General features: G+C 43.0%; 2 protein-coding genes across 2 annotated transcripts; one reads left to right on the forward strand and one right to left on the reverse strand.

Annotated features, from left to right (window-relative positions):
* On the forward strand, positions 3,038-7,215 carry LOC8085807 (dynein light chain 1, cytoplasmic). The gene is made up of 3 exons (XM_002455342.2): positions 3,038-3,365; positions 3,518-3,623; positions 6,693-7,215. Exons 1-3 carry the CDS (start codon positions 3,162-3,164, stop codon positions 6,773-6,775), a joined length of 393 nt encoding a protein of 130 aa, XP_002455387.1. The 5' UTR covers positions 3,038-3,161; the 3' UTR covers positions 6,776-7,215.
* LOC8085808 (protein SENESCENCE-ASSOCIATED GENE 21, mitochondrial) lies at positions 10,119-11,046 on the reverse strand. The gene has a single exon (XM_002457541.2). It carries the CDS (start codon positions 10,904-10,906, stop codon positions 10,601-10,603), a length of 306 nt encoding a protein of 101 aa, XP_002457586.1. The 5' UTR covers positions 10,907-11,046; the 3' UTR covers positions 10,119-10,600.

Raw genomic sequence — 13,042 nt, forward strand, 5'->3', positions numbered from 1 at the left:
CAACAATACAGAATCTCATGAAACAAAGAAAGAAAGAAAAAAATTAAGATTACACATAAGCTTGTAGCCATTTTAACTAAATGGGGATGTAACTGTGTTTTCGCCATTAAAATATAACTAGAGCGAGCTCCTTCTTGAAGACGAATTTACACCCTTGAACTGAGGGAGGCACACGCTCACCATTGAAAATAGCGTTATTTCTGTTCATCCAAATTGACCAACACATAGTAACAATAACCTCCATGAAGAAAGGCAGCTTTAGCTGAATCTTTTTTTTTTCGTGTGACTGGTTTAGCTGAATCTTGTAGGATTCCAATATAGTCTCAATCTCCAAAGAATTGGGCAGCAAGAGGTGGAGACTGTACCTGCAGGCCATCGCAAAAGGGCGATGAAAGAAGAGACGAAGGAAGCCCTCCTTAACAGCATGGGAGCATAAAACGCAGTTATAGTCATCCAAATACATGTCTTTTCTTCTCAGGAGTTGTCTGGTGCTGATTCTGTCATTAAGCAGTAGCCAAAAGAAAAATTTGCGTTTGTTTTGGCAAGCAGAACGCCAAAGCCATGAAAACCCTCTATGGATCTGACGGTGATGAACCAAATGCCTGTAAGCAGCGCTAGAGGTAAAAGTCAAGGTACCCCAAATGTAAGCCCAGAAATCATTCATCGTCTAAAATTCAAAAGTTTGGAAGAGGGCCACAAGCTGAACAAACTGATTGTAAGCCTCTGTAGACAGTGGCAAATGAAACATACTCTAAGGTAGCAGTAGAGAGGCTGCAGTTTTCAGTGTAATATATTCATTCCTACAGAAGGAGAACAATTCTGGGAAACGTTGACTTAGGACACTCATAATGCAGACTCTATTATAAAGTCTAAAGTTATTTATTACCTCGAACAATGTGGACTTAGAGTCTAAAGTTATTTTTTCTACCTCTTTCTTCAATAAATATGCTGCCACATCAACAACATACTATAAATAATATGTAATTAATTGTCTTGGACTCTATGATAGAGTCTTGCATTAGGAGTGCCCTTAGAGTGCTTCCTTCCGAGTTATCATGCCAAAGGAGACATGTAGCACCATCTTTAACTGTGACCACTGCTAGACTTTTGAACTTACTCAGCAATTTTAAAATGTCACGCCACCTTTAACTGTGACCACTGCAGAGATGTAGCACCATCTTTAACTGTGACCACCGCTAGACATGTACTCCATCCGTCCCAAAAAGAGTGTCGTTTTAGAATTTCAGGCATTTTGTTTGATCATTCGTCTTATTCAAAATTTTTACATAAATATTATATATTTTGTTAAGACCTATTTTATCATTAGAGATACTTTTTAATGATTTATTTATTTTATAATTTATATAAATTTTTTGAATAAGACGAACGGTCAAACACGATTTCTAAAGTAAAAAACGTCACTCTTTTTGGGACGGAGGGAGTAGCTGGCATTTTGGACCGCTTTAATGATGTTCATCTGACGCAACATCGCCTTCATCCTTGGCATCACGGCAGAGAAATCAGCCACCTCAATCATAGCTTAATCAATTTGAGGATAAATTTAGGGCTCCCCAAATTGAAGGCTCTGATTACAAATTTTCAAGGTCCTAGACTGCCAATCTCAACACTATGAACAATTGATAGTTCAGGCACACAATTATTTTTTGAGAATTAAGGGGTGTATGGACAGGAGGTCAGCAAAAACGGTAGGGACATGTTCTTAGACAGAGGAGGAAGACGACTGGTCGTCTGTCAGTTCTGTTTGCCCCTCTCCAAATGCCGGCTCAAATCTCTTTATCTTTTTTTTTGAGGGGATGAAACCTCTCCTGTCCTCACAAAGGCCTTTGAAATCAGCCCATGAATCCATCCCAAAAGCCTAGCATCAAAGCCCATGTTCATGACAACTGCCCAGTGGTAATCGTTCGTTGTATGCACTTGTGGAATATATGACTTCATAAAACGAACCGAAATACATTTGTTCTAGAGTTAGATATACATGATCAGTCCTTGTATTGTATATATTTAATTTAACTTTAGGATAGATTTGGAATGTGAATTCGTTGTTTCTTATCTTAAAAACTGAAACGATTGAAACCGCTCCACTCAAAATTTCTACAACTATTTGGGAAAAAATGGGAAAAAGTTCACATTACCTTCCTCAACTTTTGCGAAAATCCGTTTTCCTTCCCGAACTCTAAAATCGGGGAAAACATCTCCTTCAACTTTTAAAACCGATCATCTTATCTCTCTGGCCCTTATAAGCAGTTTTGAGGGCGGTTTTGTTTTTTGTATTATTTATTTCGGCTGAATCTTTAAAAATTATAGTAAATCACAGAGAAATCATGAAATAGAAAATCTAGTTTTCTTGGACCTCACATGAGTATATCTATATAATGAACATATAATATGGTATGATTTAGTACAAAGCTTTGTTGTGGTTTTAGATATATGGTTTTCTGTAATTAGTTAGAATAATTCATAGTTGTATTTTTTATGGTTCAATTGTGATGAAGTTTTTATTATGGGCTAATTATTTGTATGATTAAACTGTAGTAAAAATTTCATACTCATTAAATCATGTATAGCTTAGTTATAGATCTAAACTTTTAACACAAAATTTGTACTAAAGCATATCATATTATATATTCACTATGTGATTTACTTACGTAGAGTGTAACAAAGTTAGATTTTCTATTTTATGACTGTTTGTGATTTACAATGATTTTTTAAAGATTCAGTCGAGTTAAATAAACAAGATAAAGATAAAACGTCTTCGAAACCGCTTATAATAGGACCTGAGAGGTAAGATGAGGGGTTTTAAAGTTGAGGTAGATGTTTTATCCGTTTTTGGAGTTCAGAGAGAAATAACAGACTTTTGCGAAAGTTGATAGAGGTAATATGGACTCTTTAAAAAACCCCTGTATTTGTTTTTTTTTTTTACCAACCTCATAGCGGCCGGGCTTTAGCCCTAGGCCCACGGCCACCAGCCCACTACAACGCTTCCAGCTTCACCTTCTTCAGTCCTCTCTGCTGTAGTTGTCTGTAAACACTAGACAGATTCCGCTCCAACGCCCTCGCCCCCCGTCGCCTTTCAAAAAGCTAGAGAGATTCCTCGAGAGGGAGAAGCGTGCCCGGCAGCTCCGCTCCATCCGCCCCCAAGAATGTCCGACGAGGCCAGGCGCGGCGGGCCCGCGGGCGCCGCGCAGGCGGTGGTCCGGGCCTCCTCCGAGGACCGCAAGCCGGTGGGCGCGGGGTCCCCGCCGCCGGCCGCGGCCGCGGCGGCGGTGGCGGCGCACAAGATCCAGCTCAAGAGCGCCGACATGAAGGAGGAGATGCGGCAGGAGGCCTTCGAAATTGCCCGCGTCGTAAGAGCCTTACGCCCTCGCTCTCGCTCTGCCATCTCTCTTCCTGCGCTCGATTTGGGGTTTTCGTCGCTCCGCCCTTTTTGACGGGTTGTTCGTTAGGATTTGGGGATTTATTTGTTTTTTTTTCTGTCGATTCCTTCCCTGTCGGTCAGGCGTTCGAGAAGCACAGCATGGAGAAGGACATCGCGGAGTACATAAAGAAGGAGTTCGACAAGAACCACGGCCCAACCTGGCACTGCATCGTCGGCCGCAACTTCGGTAATATTCTCCTCCCAACCCCCTTATGGGAACTGCTCCTTAATTAGTATGGATATTGAATGATTGCGTCAGTTGTGGTTGATGTCTAGTCTGATTTGCTTGCGTGGTTGGATATTCTGTGGTTGATTTCATACGTGCTAGCTCATAGAGGTTGTCACATGATGCCAATAGTAGCCACAGGAAACTCTTTTTCCTAAAATATATTAAAAAGGAAATGAACTTGGGAAAGCGAAGAAGTTGAAATGGTTACTGGTCAACTGAAGTTATTCTTCAGATGATCTGTGGAGTACAGTATATACTTAGTCCAATAGAGCCCCCATACAGCTCTGGATGAAGTATAGTTTCAGGGAGTGTGGACAGGGTATGCAAGACCATGTCTAATTGCTCTATTGTGAGTTTTACCTCCTTGCTTCCGGCTTGGCGTAAATTCTGAAATTTACTCTTGGTATCAACCAAATCCAACTTAGCAAGCTATCATTCAATTTATTGCATTTCTAATTGACATATTTCAACTTTCTATTCACTCTTTGCTGTATAACCTAAGCTGTTTGGTTAAGTTAGTAACACATACTTTACGTTGATAGCTCCTTAGCTTGCTGTCACCTTACTATATCTGTAATCAGATGCATTGAAGAAATGGTATGACATTTTATCTAGACTCCCAATTGACTGGGTATGCCATGTCACCCAATACTTTGAACTGTCTTGTCCTCTCAACATCACTTATTCACTTCAAAAACACCCCAGCAATTGGTGTACAATGAGGGAAGTTTAGCAACCTCTACTGCAATCTGCATTTGGCATGGCCAAGTTGTGAACATGGATCTAAGAGAACAATTGTCAGTACTAGATTGGGGGAAAAACACTTTGAACTTGAAGCAAGTTTATCTCTGATGTGATTATATGGGTCTAAGTTCTTATCAAACAGAACCTTTTGCTGTCTATGTTTGTATTCTTTTTTCTACAAAATGTTATATCTTGGACTTTTTCTATTTAATTCCTTTTCACTAAATTTCCTGTGATTTTCTTATTATTATTTGTATTTATAAGGCAGCCTATTTTATGAATAGAAGTCGTGTTAGGCATATGTTAACAATTTGAGACCAGCGAAATTCTCCCTGCTATGTCATGCCACCTGTATTCATATTCTTCTATAGGCAATAGATGTATATGTGTAGCATTCGATTGTTTATAGCTTCTTCTTTGTCATGATAACATGTATTTTTTGTATTATTGTAAATGTTTAAGAATGCCTAGACACCTAATAGGGCCTTTCCCTGCAACTTCTATGTCGTGCAAAGCAAATAAGACATATCTTATTCTGAACCATGGTTCATCAATGGTAAACATAGCCCCGAAGATAGCCAGGCAGAGTCAGCTTAGACGAAGATTATGGATTGGAAAGGTACTTATTTACATATTTGTTGATTGATTCTCATGTGTTACAGGCTGCCTCTTTTAGTGGCAAGTCACGACCCTAGCAAACTCACCTAGCTTAGTATCTAAGCAACATGATCCTAATAATCCATATCTAATCATATCTCTGGCTAATTCTATCTTCCTCTGTTGCATGTGATAAAAGGGCTAGGACGGCATCCTGGTTGCCCATCACATATCACTTCTCCCTCCCTCTATGAGGGCTACATCAATTTGTTATAGAGCCATCACCGCAAATCATTTATGGTAGGATTTTTCGTTCCGTACCAGCAGCTGCTAGTGGCATTTAATTGTGCCAGTGGGCTTCTCATGATTGGATTAGTGCCACATGTTACCCATTCCGATGAGTGTTGCGGCTCGGACAAGGCTAGAAATTTTCAACCAAAGGAAAACGCCTAAATGCCCCTCTTAAATTGAAACATGTTTTAACACTGAAAGTAGTGGCGATATTAGAAAAAGGTTTTCTTGATTAATGGCATAGAAACAAAAGGATGTTGTTGGCTTGTTGCAGTATTGGAATTCCCAACCATTTATTATTCTGAGATTTAGCAAACATTTCAGTTTTATTTTATGCATTAAAAATGGGAGGACCGACAAGTACAGAGAATGCCATACACTCACAACTGGCTCATTCTGTGTCACAAGCTAATCCTATGATTCAATGGCTGTTTTCTTAACTTCCAGTTCTTTCTATTGGACTTGACTAATTCTATTTCACAAACTACTGAGCTGTTTTAATTTCTAGATGTTCCTATTTGACTTGATTGATTCTACCTCAAACTAATTATAAGACTCAAATGAAGAGCTGTCTTAAGTTCCAGATGTTTCTGTTCAAAAATATTATAATTTTTAAGGCACAGTCACACATGGCATGGTCTTCCAAATTTCAATTTAACCAATGACCATTTATTTATTGTATATTATATTTTGCATGATTATAAAATTATAATCATTGGATAGTATATTTTATTATAAATTTAATTGTATCAAGTTTGTATTACAACAGTTAAAAACGGTTGGCCAAATTATTGGTCAAAGGCTAATTTGGATCTTGATATGCTTGTGCGCCTTATAAACTGGCCCAGGGAGACTTAGGATATAACTATAGGAGAAATATTATCTTTAGTTGCGTCTTGTAGTTCAGAGATAATCAATTATCCAGTTAGATGATAGTTAAGATCCATAGAGTGACAGCCACACTAGTTAAGATCCATAGAGTGACAGCCACACTATCCTCTTCTGTCTTTGGTAAATATTTATCCGCCATCTTGTTTACAATGTCTACATCCCATGTCTCTAACAATGGCCAGTGCTGCCGGAGTTTCTGTGAAACTGTTTTGATTAGTTAATCTACATTCACAACATGTTCCTTTATTTTCAGTTTGTCTCGTATGAGCCCATGGGTGGCCCTCCAAACAAGCTCTATCCTCCTAGAATGCTTTTGTTTTGGTTATGATGATTACTGAACTTCAGTGCCATATGCATTATCTTTGGAATGAAAAACTGAGCTCAAGGAAAGCATGTGCGATTGGAATTAACTCATGATTCATGAACCCCTTCCATTTATCATCACCTCTGATATACATATTGATTGTAAACAATTTTGCTAAGCATTTTTTGTCTGTGATGCAGGTTCTTATGTGACGCATGAGACAAACTACTTTGTATATTTCTACATCGACTCTAAAGCTGTCTTGCTATTCAAGTCTGGGTGATTGGCGCAGCCGATGCAATCAACCTTGCATGGCTACATCTCATTGCTCTCATGTATGCCTCCCTTCCCTCCGAGTCATCTGCAGCCAAGCTGGAAGCCGGTAATCTTATGAGCCTGCATATTGATGTATCAGCAATGGATTATTCTCCGTATGCCGGTAGTGTGAGATCAGATTGCATCTTATTTATGTCTGATATATCTAGGTGTTGTGAGGACATTATCTTGTTGCAATATGATTGCCGGACAATTGGACGAACTGCCTCTCGTCTGTTTGTGATTGTTTCGGAAGAAGCCTCATGCGCAATATTCATGGTTCTTACTGTGGAGTATTAGTGGGTGTCATGGTCGATATGTGGGTCATCTGTATATATATTTGAATTGTTCGTTGAGATGCCTGTGGTCCAGATAACGAGGCCTCCTTTGGAACTCGGGAAATTTTCATGTTTCCTGTGTTTTTCATGTGAAAATGAACGGATTCCTGTGAAAATCATATACAATTCCTGTGTTCCAAAGGGGCCTAATATTTTTTTTTATATGTACCAATCGGGCTTAGGCCTTGTTTGATCCATTAGAGCACTTTGAGGTATTGGAGTAGCCTAATATTATTTGTATGATTTATTAGAGTTGCTGCATTAGTTCCTCAACAATATATCCACACCCATTGGGCATGTAGGGTTGCCTTCACTTTTTTTTTCTTCCCTCTTCCGTAGGCTAGTATCAATGTTAAACTCCCAGAGCGTATGTTTCATCCATTTTCATTTCATTCTACATGGTATAACAGTATTGGAAACAATATAAAACTCTCCACTGGTATTGGTCTTACCAACACTGCCTTTTGCACGATCATGCTGCAAGAGAGATTGCAATGGCCTCAGTTCCATAATAATTACACAGTTATTCATTGTATTTTATTTTCAAAAGGTTAAATTTTTAAAATTTGACAAGACATATTAAAGACAATATATTATTCATATCACAAAATAAATTTATTATAAAAATATATTATATTATAGTTAATTTAATAAAATTTATTGAATAAATATTAGTGTTTTAATGTTTAATTAAATTTTAAAAAATAACTTGTCGAGGGGTAAAAATGTACTGTACTCCGTACTCTTTAGCAACCATCGTCGTCATGCGGCCCATCAACACACGTGATATCTTATCTTCTCGGGAATTGAGTGCACGCGAGGCGGCCCATTCCCAACAGCTTTTGTTTCGCTGGAGTATCTTGGCGTGCCAGACTGCCAGTGCGTCATGTGATGACCGGTGCAGTGCCCTAAATTATCTTCGCGATCCTTCGGTCCCGTGCCGACGTGCCTCGGGCCCGCGCATGCACATCTCGGGTTTTTTTCCTCTGAATTTAAATTCTTATAATTGTTATTAGATTTATAAAAAGTACTCCCTCCATTCATTTATCTCCTTCATCTAAGCAAAAATATTTTATTCAAAAATCTCCTTCATATTACCTTGGGACTTGCCTACATTTATTGTCTTTTTGCTGCTCATTGGTTACCACTTCTCTGCATTTATTGTCTCTTTGCTGCTCATTGGTTGTTCCTTGCCTCTGACTCCTCATATGCGCTCAGCCCGAGATGATTAAATGTAAAGTGAGTGCTTTTGCGATGCTTCTTGGTCATTGTGTCGAAGGCTAAAACGAAGGAGATAAATGAACGGAGGGAGTACTCCCTCCGTCCACAAAAGAATCAATTTCTAGAGTTGTCCTAAGTCAAACTTTTTAAACTTTGACCAAATTTCTAGAAAAAAATGCTAAGATTTATAGTATCAAATTAGTATTATTAGATTCATCATAGAATATATTTTCATATAATGTGTATTTTATATTATAGATGTTGTTACTCTTTTTCTATAAAGTTAGTCAAACTTTAAAGTTTGACTGGCACGGATCCTAGAAATTGATTCTTTTAGGGACGGAGGGAGTACTATTTAATATTTATATATTTTGTAATATGTTTATGAGAGAAATGTATCTAATCTTACATTATAAACATTAGTTTTTTCATTTAATATCATTAGATTGTAGTTTTTTCATTTAGTAGAGTATCATTAGATTGACCGGTCACCGCGAAGGCGACGACTATCTGAATCTAATGTCGTGGGACACGCGGCTTGTGCGGTTGTGCCAGTCACCGCGCAGGCGACGAGTGCATGCCGGCAGCACAAGGCACAACCAATGCAAGGCCTTGTTTAGTTCTCCAAAAATTTTGCAAAATTTTTCAGATTCCCCGTCACATCAAATCTTTAGATGTATGCATGAAGTATTAAATATAGATAAAAATAAAAACTAATTGCACAGTTTGGTCGAAATTGACGAGACGAATCTTTTGAGCCTAATTAGTCCATGATTGGACAATATTTGTCAAATACAAACGAAATTGCTACAGTGCTTATTTTGCCAAAAATTTTGGAACTAAACAAGGCCCAAATCGGCTGACGGCTGGAGAGCGACGAGATCAGCGGGGCGCTGAAGCAAAGCGCATCGACTTGTTTTTTTCCAAGCACCGTGCAACGTACCCTGGCCTGTGAACGCACGACAGAATGGAAGGGAGTGGGAAAAAAAAAAACTGCGCAGTCGCCACTCGAGCAATTCGGTCAGTCGTCCACATGAAATCATTTTTTACCGTCAGTGGCGCTGAGCAACTGTTGTGAGTCTGTGAACATGGGAGGTGATGGTGGTGCTGGGTTCTCTGCACCGGACGGACAGGTACGTCGAGTCGATTTGCTACAGGGAGATTTTTCGTAGAGATTCTCGCGGCGCACAGAATGCGCCGTTTCGCATCTCAGACCGCATGTACAACAGTAGTAGTGCATCCCTACTTTTGCCATACTGCCTCTCATTGAGGCCTTGTTTACTTCTAACCGGAACCTAAAATTTTTTAATCTTTAAACACATACATAAAATATTAAATAAAAATAAAAATAAAACTAATTATATAGTTTAGTTAAAATTTACGAGACGAATCTTTTGAGCCTAGTTAGTTCATGGTTGATAATAATTATTAAAAATAACAAAAGTGCTAGGGAAATTTTTTCCTCACTAATTAAACATGGCCCGATTGGAAGCGTTCGCACCACGTTTCATTTCTTTTTTTTTGTTTATATATACTCTATCGTTCGGTTCGTTCATGTTGATGGTTCTGCTTACTTGAGAAGATTATTTTAACAGTATTTTTTTTATAATAAATCGGCGACTTTTAACCATAGCTTTTCTGCTAAGCGAACAAGCCATATCCAACAAAGATAGACACAAGTTTTGTTATCAGATGAAAAAAGAAGAGAAAGAGCCTACAAGTTCATTTGGCGAGAGGACGTGAAAGGTAGGGTAGGAATTGGAAGAAACTGCAACTTTATTACGTGATAATAGCTCTGTAGCGAGTACAAAACGAACGTAAAACAGCAGCAAGAGTGCAGAACCCTGCTCCTTGGAGGAAGTACATCTGATCTGAATCTCACTAGAGCAGAGCAGAGCATCCAGCCCACACACCCAAACACACGGCGGCGACCACAGGCCGCTCTATCTCCTTGTTTGTAATGGCAATCTCCCGTCGGTCGTCCGACCCCAGAGGATCCAGCTTCACAATCACAACACATCGCACAGCGACCAACCGAGAGAAAGACCACCCTGCTGCTCTCCACGACCATGCCGGGCGTCACAGAGCGCGCGCGGCGCGACGACGCCGTTCGCCAGACGACGAACCCTGACACCCCCCTGCACCTCTTCCCACCCTGGTACTGGTAGGTATACATACGGTACGTCATACGAGACGAGGCGGCGGAGCGGGGGGGTCAGGGAGGCGGGGGCCGTTCAGGCCCGGGCGTAGGAGCGGGCGAGGTGCGCGGCGCGGAGGTCGGCGGGGTCGACGGCGGCGGCCCAGTTGGCGGGGCGGTAGTGGCCCGTGACGGGGTCGGGCACCCACGAGATCTCGGAGCTGGCAGCGGCGCGCCCGCCGGCCTCCCTGGCCTCGCCCGCACCAGCCGCGCCCTCCGCCGCGGCCGCCGCGCGCCTCATGGCCCCGGACGCCGCCGACGCCGCGTAGCCCCTGATGCTGGCTGCCCTGGGTGCCAGCGACGCGAGCACGGCGCGCGCGGAGGAGAGAGCGACGAGAGCCATCGGACCAGCTGCTGGCCTTTCTGCTGCTTGGGCAGGCAAGCAAAAGGATCGGACGGCTGGCTGTGGCTGGCTGGTGGCGCTCTGCTGCTCTCTCCCGTGCTCTGCTTTGCGGCTGCTGTTGTGGTGGGGAGGAGACGAGCGGAGGGGGCGGGGTTTATAATGAGCCTCAGGAGGCGGAGGAGGAGGAGGGGAGCTGCTGGGCTGGTGCGAGCGGCAAACCGCGAACGGGCCTTGCCGGGTTCCCTGCGCTTTTTCTTGGATCGCGACGGGCCTCGGGACCCGGAGCCGTCAAAGCTGGCGGAGCCGGCCGGCACGTGCGCAGCAGGAAACGGGCTCTGCGGGTTCACTGCTTGCTTGAGTAGTCGACTAGCCGTCGTCGTCGTCGTCGTCCATTTGATATGGTCGCCTGGTTTGGAAAGTTTCGCCGAGGCGTTCGGCGTTGGGTTTCGCGGGAACGGATCGTAGGGCGGGCCGTAGGAACGACGACGGCACGACGCCGACGGGTCCGGTGGGGAAGAGGGAGCGAAGTTGCCTACTCCTCCAATCCTCCCCGCCGTCTCTGTTTAGTTTTGTTTTCTTCTACTGTAATATCTAATACTGTATAAAGCAACAAGACGGTGGCAGTGGAGGAGCAGTCCGAATTCTCCACTCGTTGCTCAAGGAAATGATGATATCGATTTGTTGTCAAAAGAAAAAAATTGATGATATTGACTGTATAATTTGATATGGCAGCCCTCAGCCGCTGGATAACGTCTGTGTTTTGTGGTGGCTGGGCACGAGGGGATAGATACTACAAGTTGACAACTGCGTACGTAGGCTGATCCACTGGTGCCAAGATTCCGAGTTTTTTTTTCACTCAGAGTGGACTAGTTTATTTGTCTTTTTTTTTTCTAAAGAGAAATCCCATTGTCCGCACCGATTGCGCCGTCTGTCCGCCACGAGCCAAGCCACGCCGCCTCACGCGTCACTTGCAAAGCGAGTGCGCGGCTCGACTTGACCTCGAGGTCGAGGGAGCGAGCTCACTGCGTGATGCGTGTGCGTGACGTTCCAGCGCGCGCGGCGTCGCCGATGCAGGTTTCCACTGCGTCGCCTTTTCCCGGCGCGCGGCGGTTCTGCGCGTCGCTCTCGGCTCGGACCAGACGCCCCGCGCGGCGAACCTCGCGCGCCGGCCTCGGTTTTCCAAGGAAAGTAGCGGTGGGGTGGGGGGTTGAAAATAATTGGCAGCCCAGCAGGCGGGCCAACACTCCAGACACGCCGGGCGGGACCCGCGGATCAGCCTGGTTCCGCCGAAAGGGCAAGGCAATGGCAAACCCCCCCGTTCCCGTTGTCCCTTGGCGCGGCGGGAAGGCGCCGACTGGTGGAGGCGGCCGACGGAGCGCGCAAGGCGTCAGCTGGCCAGGTCGTATCCGCCTCTGGATCGCCTTTGGCCGACCACCGACGGCGTCATCCGCAGGGGGCATCAGTACATGTACCTGTCGCCCAGCCGCGAATGCGGGTGTGACGCGCGGCGTGTGGTGGGTGCCGGGCGGCAGCCGGCCGCAACTCGCTGCGCTGGATCGTCGCCGCGCGCCGTGGCACGACTTTTCTTTTTTTTTTTAGCGTGGCGTTCCTTTTACAAACTTATCCTCGCGTATAGAGTTTGATATATAAAATTTCTAATGAAAGTTAATTAATTTAGGAACGAATGGGAGTAAATCGGCTGCCGCACAGGCGATTAAGAACCGGAAGACGTGCACAGACTGTTTTTGTTCGTAATTACTACATGCTCGTTGCAAATTATAAGTCCTACATGCTCGTAGGCTAGGCGGTGTTGTTTCATTTTTTTTGGACGTTGTGAATTATATGTCATTTGTGTTTCAAATATAGATTTTTGTTATCAAAATAAGTTTTCTTCAAGTGATAACGGATATTTAGTTTTTCAACTACACGACTTGTTACAGTCTTATCGTAAAAGGCGTACGTATTTGATCTGTTCATCCGACCGTGATAACATGTACTCCCTCCTCTATCCCCAAAGTTTGTCTAGATTCATAGGTAAAGTGTCAGCTATTTTGAGGTAGAGGGAGTACATTGAAAGGGAGGAGTTTGAGGTTCCCGTTGAATTTTGCTTTTAGGTAAATTGATTAATCATGCTTT

Source organism: Sorghum bicolor, chromosome 3, assembly GCF_000003195.3.
Source record: "Sorghum bicolor cultivar BTx623 chromosome 3, Sorghum_bicolor_NCBIv3, whole genome shotgun sequence".
In the NCBI taxonomy this organism is placed as follows: Eukaryota; Viridiplantae; Streptophyta; class Magnoliopsida; order Poales; family Poaceae; genus Sorghum; species Sorghum bicolor.

Coding starts and splice junctions, on each gene's coding strand:
- LOC8085807 (XM_002455342.2), top strand. CDS start 3,162: ATGTCCGACGAGGCCAGGCGCGGCGGGCCCGCGGGCGCCGCGCAGGCG. Junction 3,366..3,517: donor CCTTCGAAATTGCCCGCGTC/GTAAGAGCCTTA, acceptor CCTGTCGGTCAG/GCGTTCGAGAAGCACAGCAT. Junction 3,624..6,692: donor CATCGTCGGCCGCAACTTCG/GTAATATTCTCC, acceptor TCTGTGATGCAG/GTTCTTATGTGACGCATGAG.
- LOC8085808 (XM_002457541.2), bottom strand. CDS start 10,906: ATGGCTCTCGTCGCTCTCTCCTCCGCGCGCGCCGTGCTCGCGTCGCTG.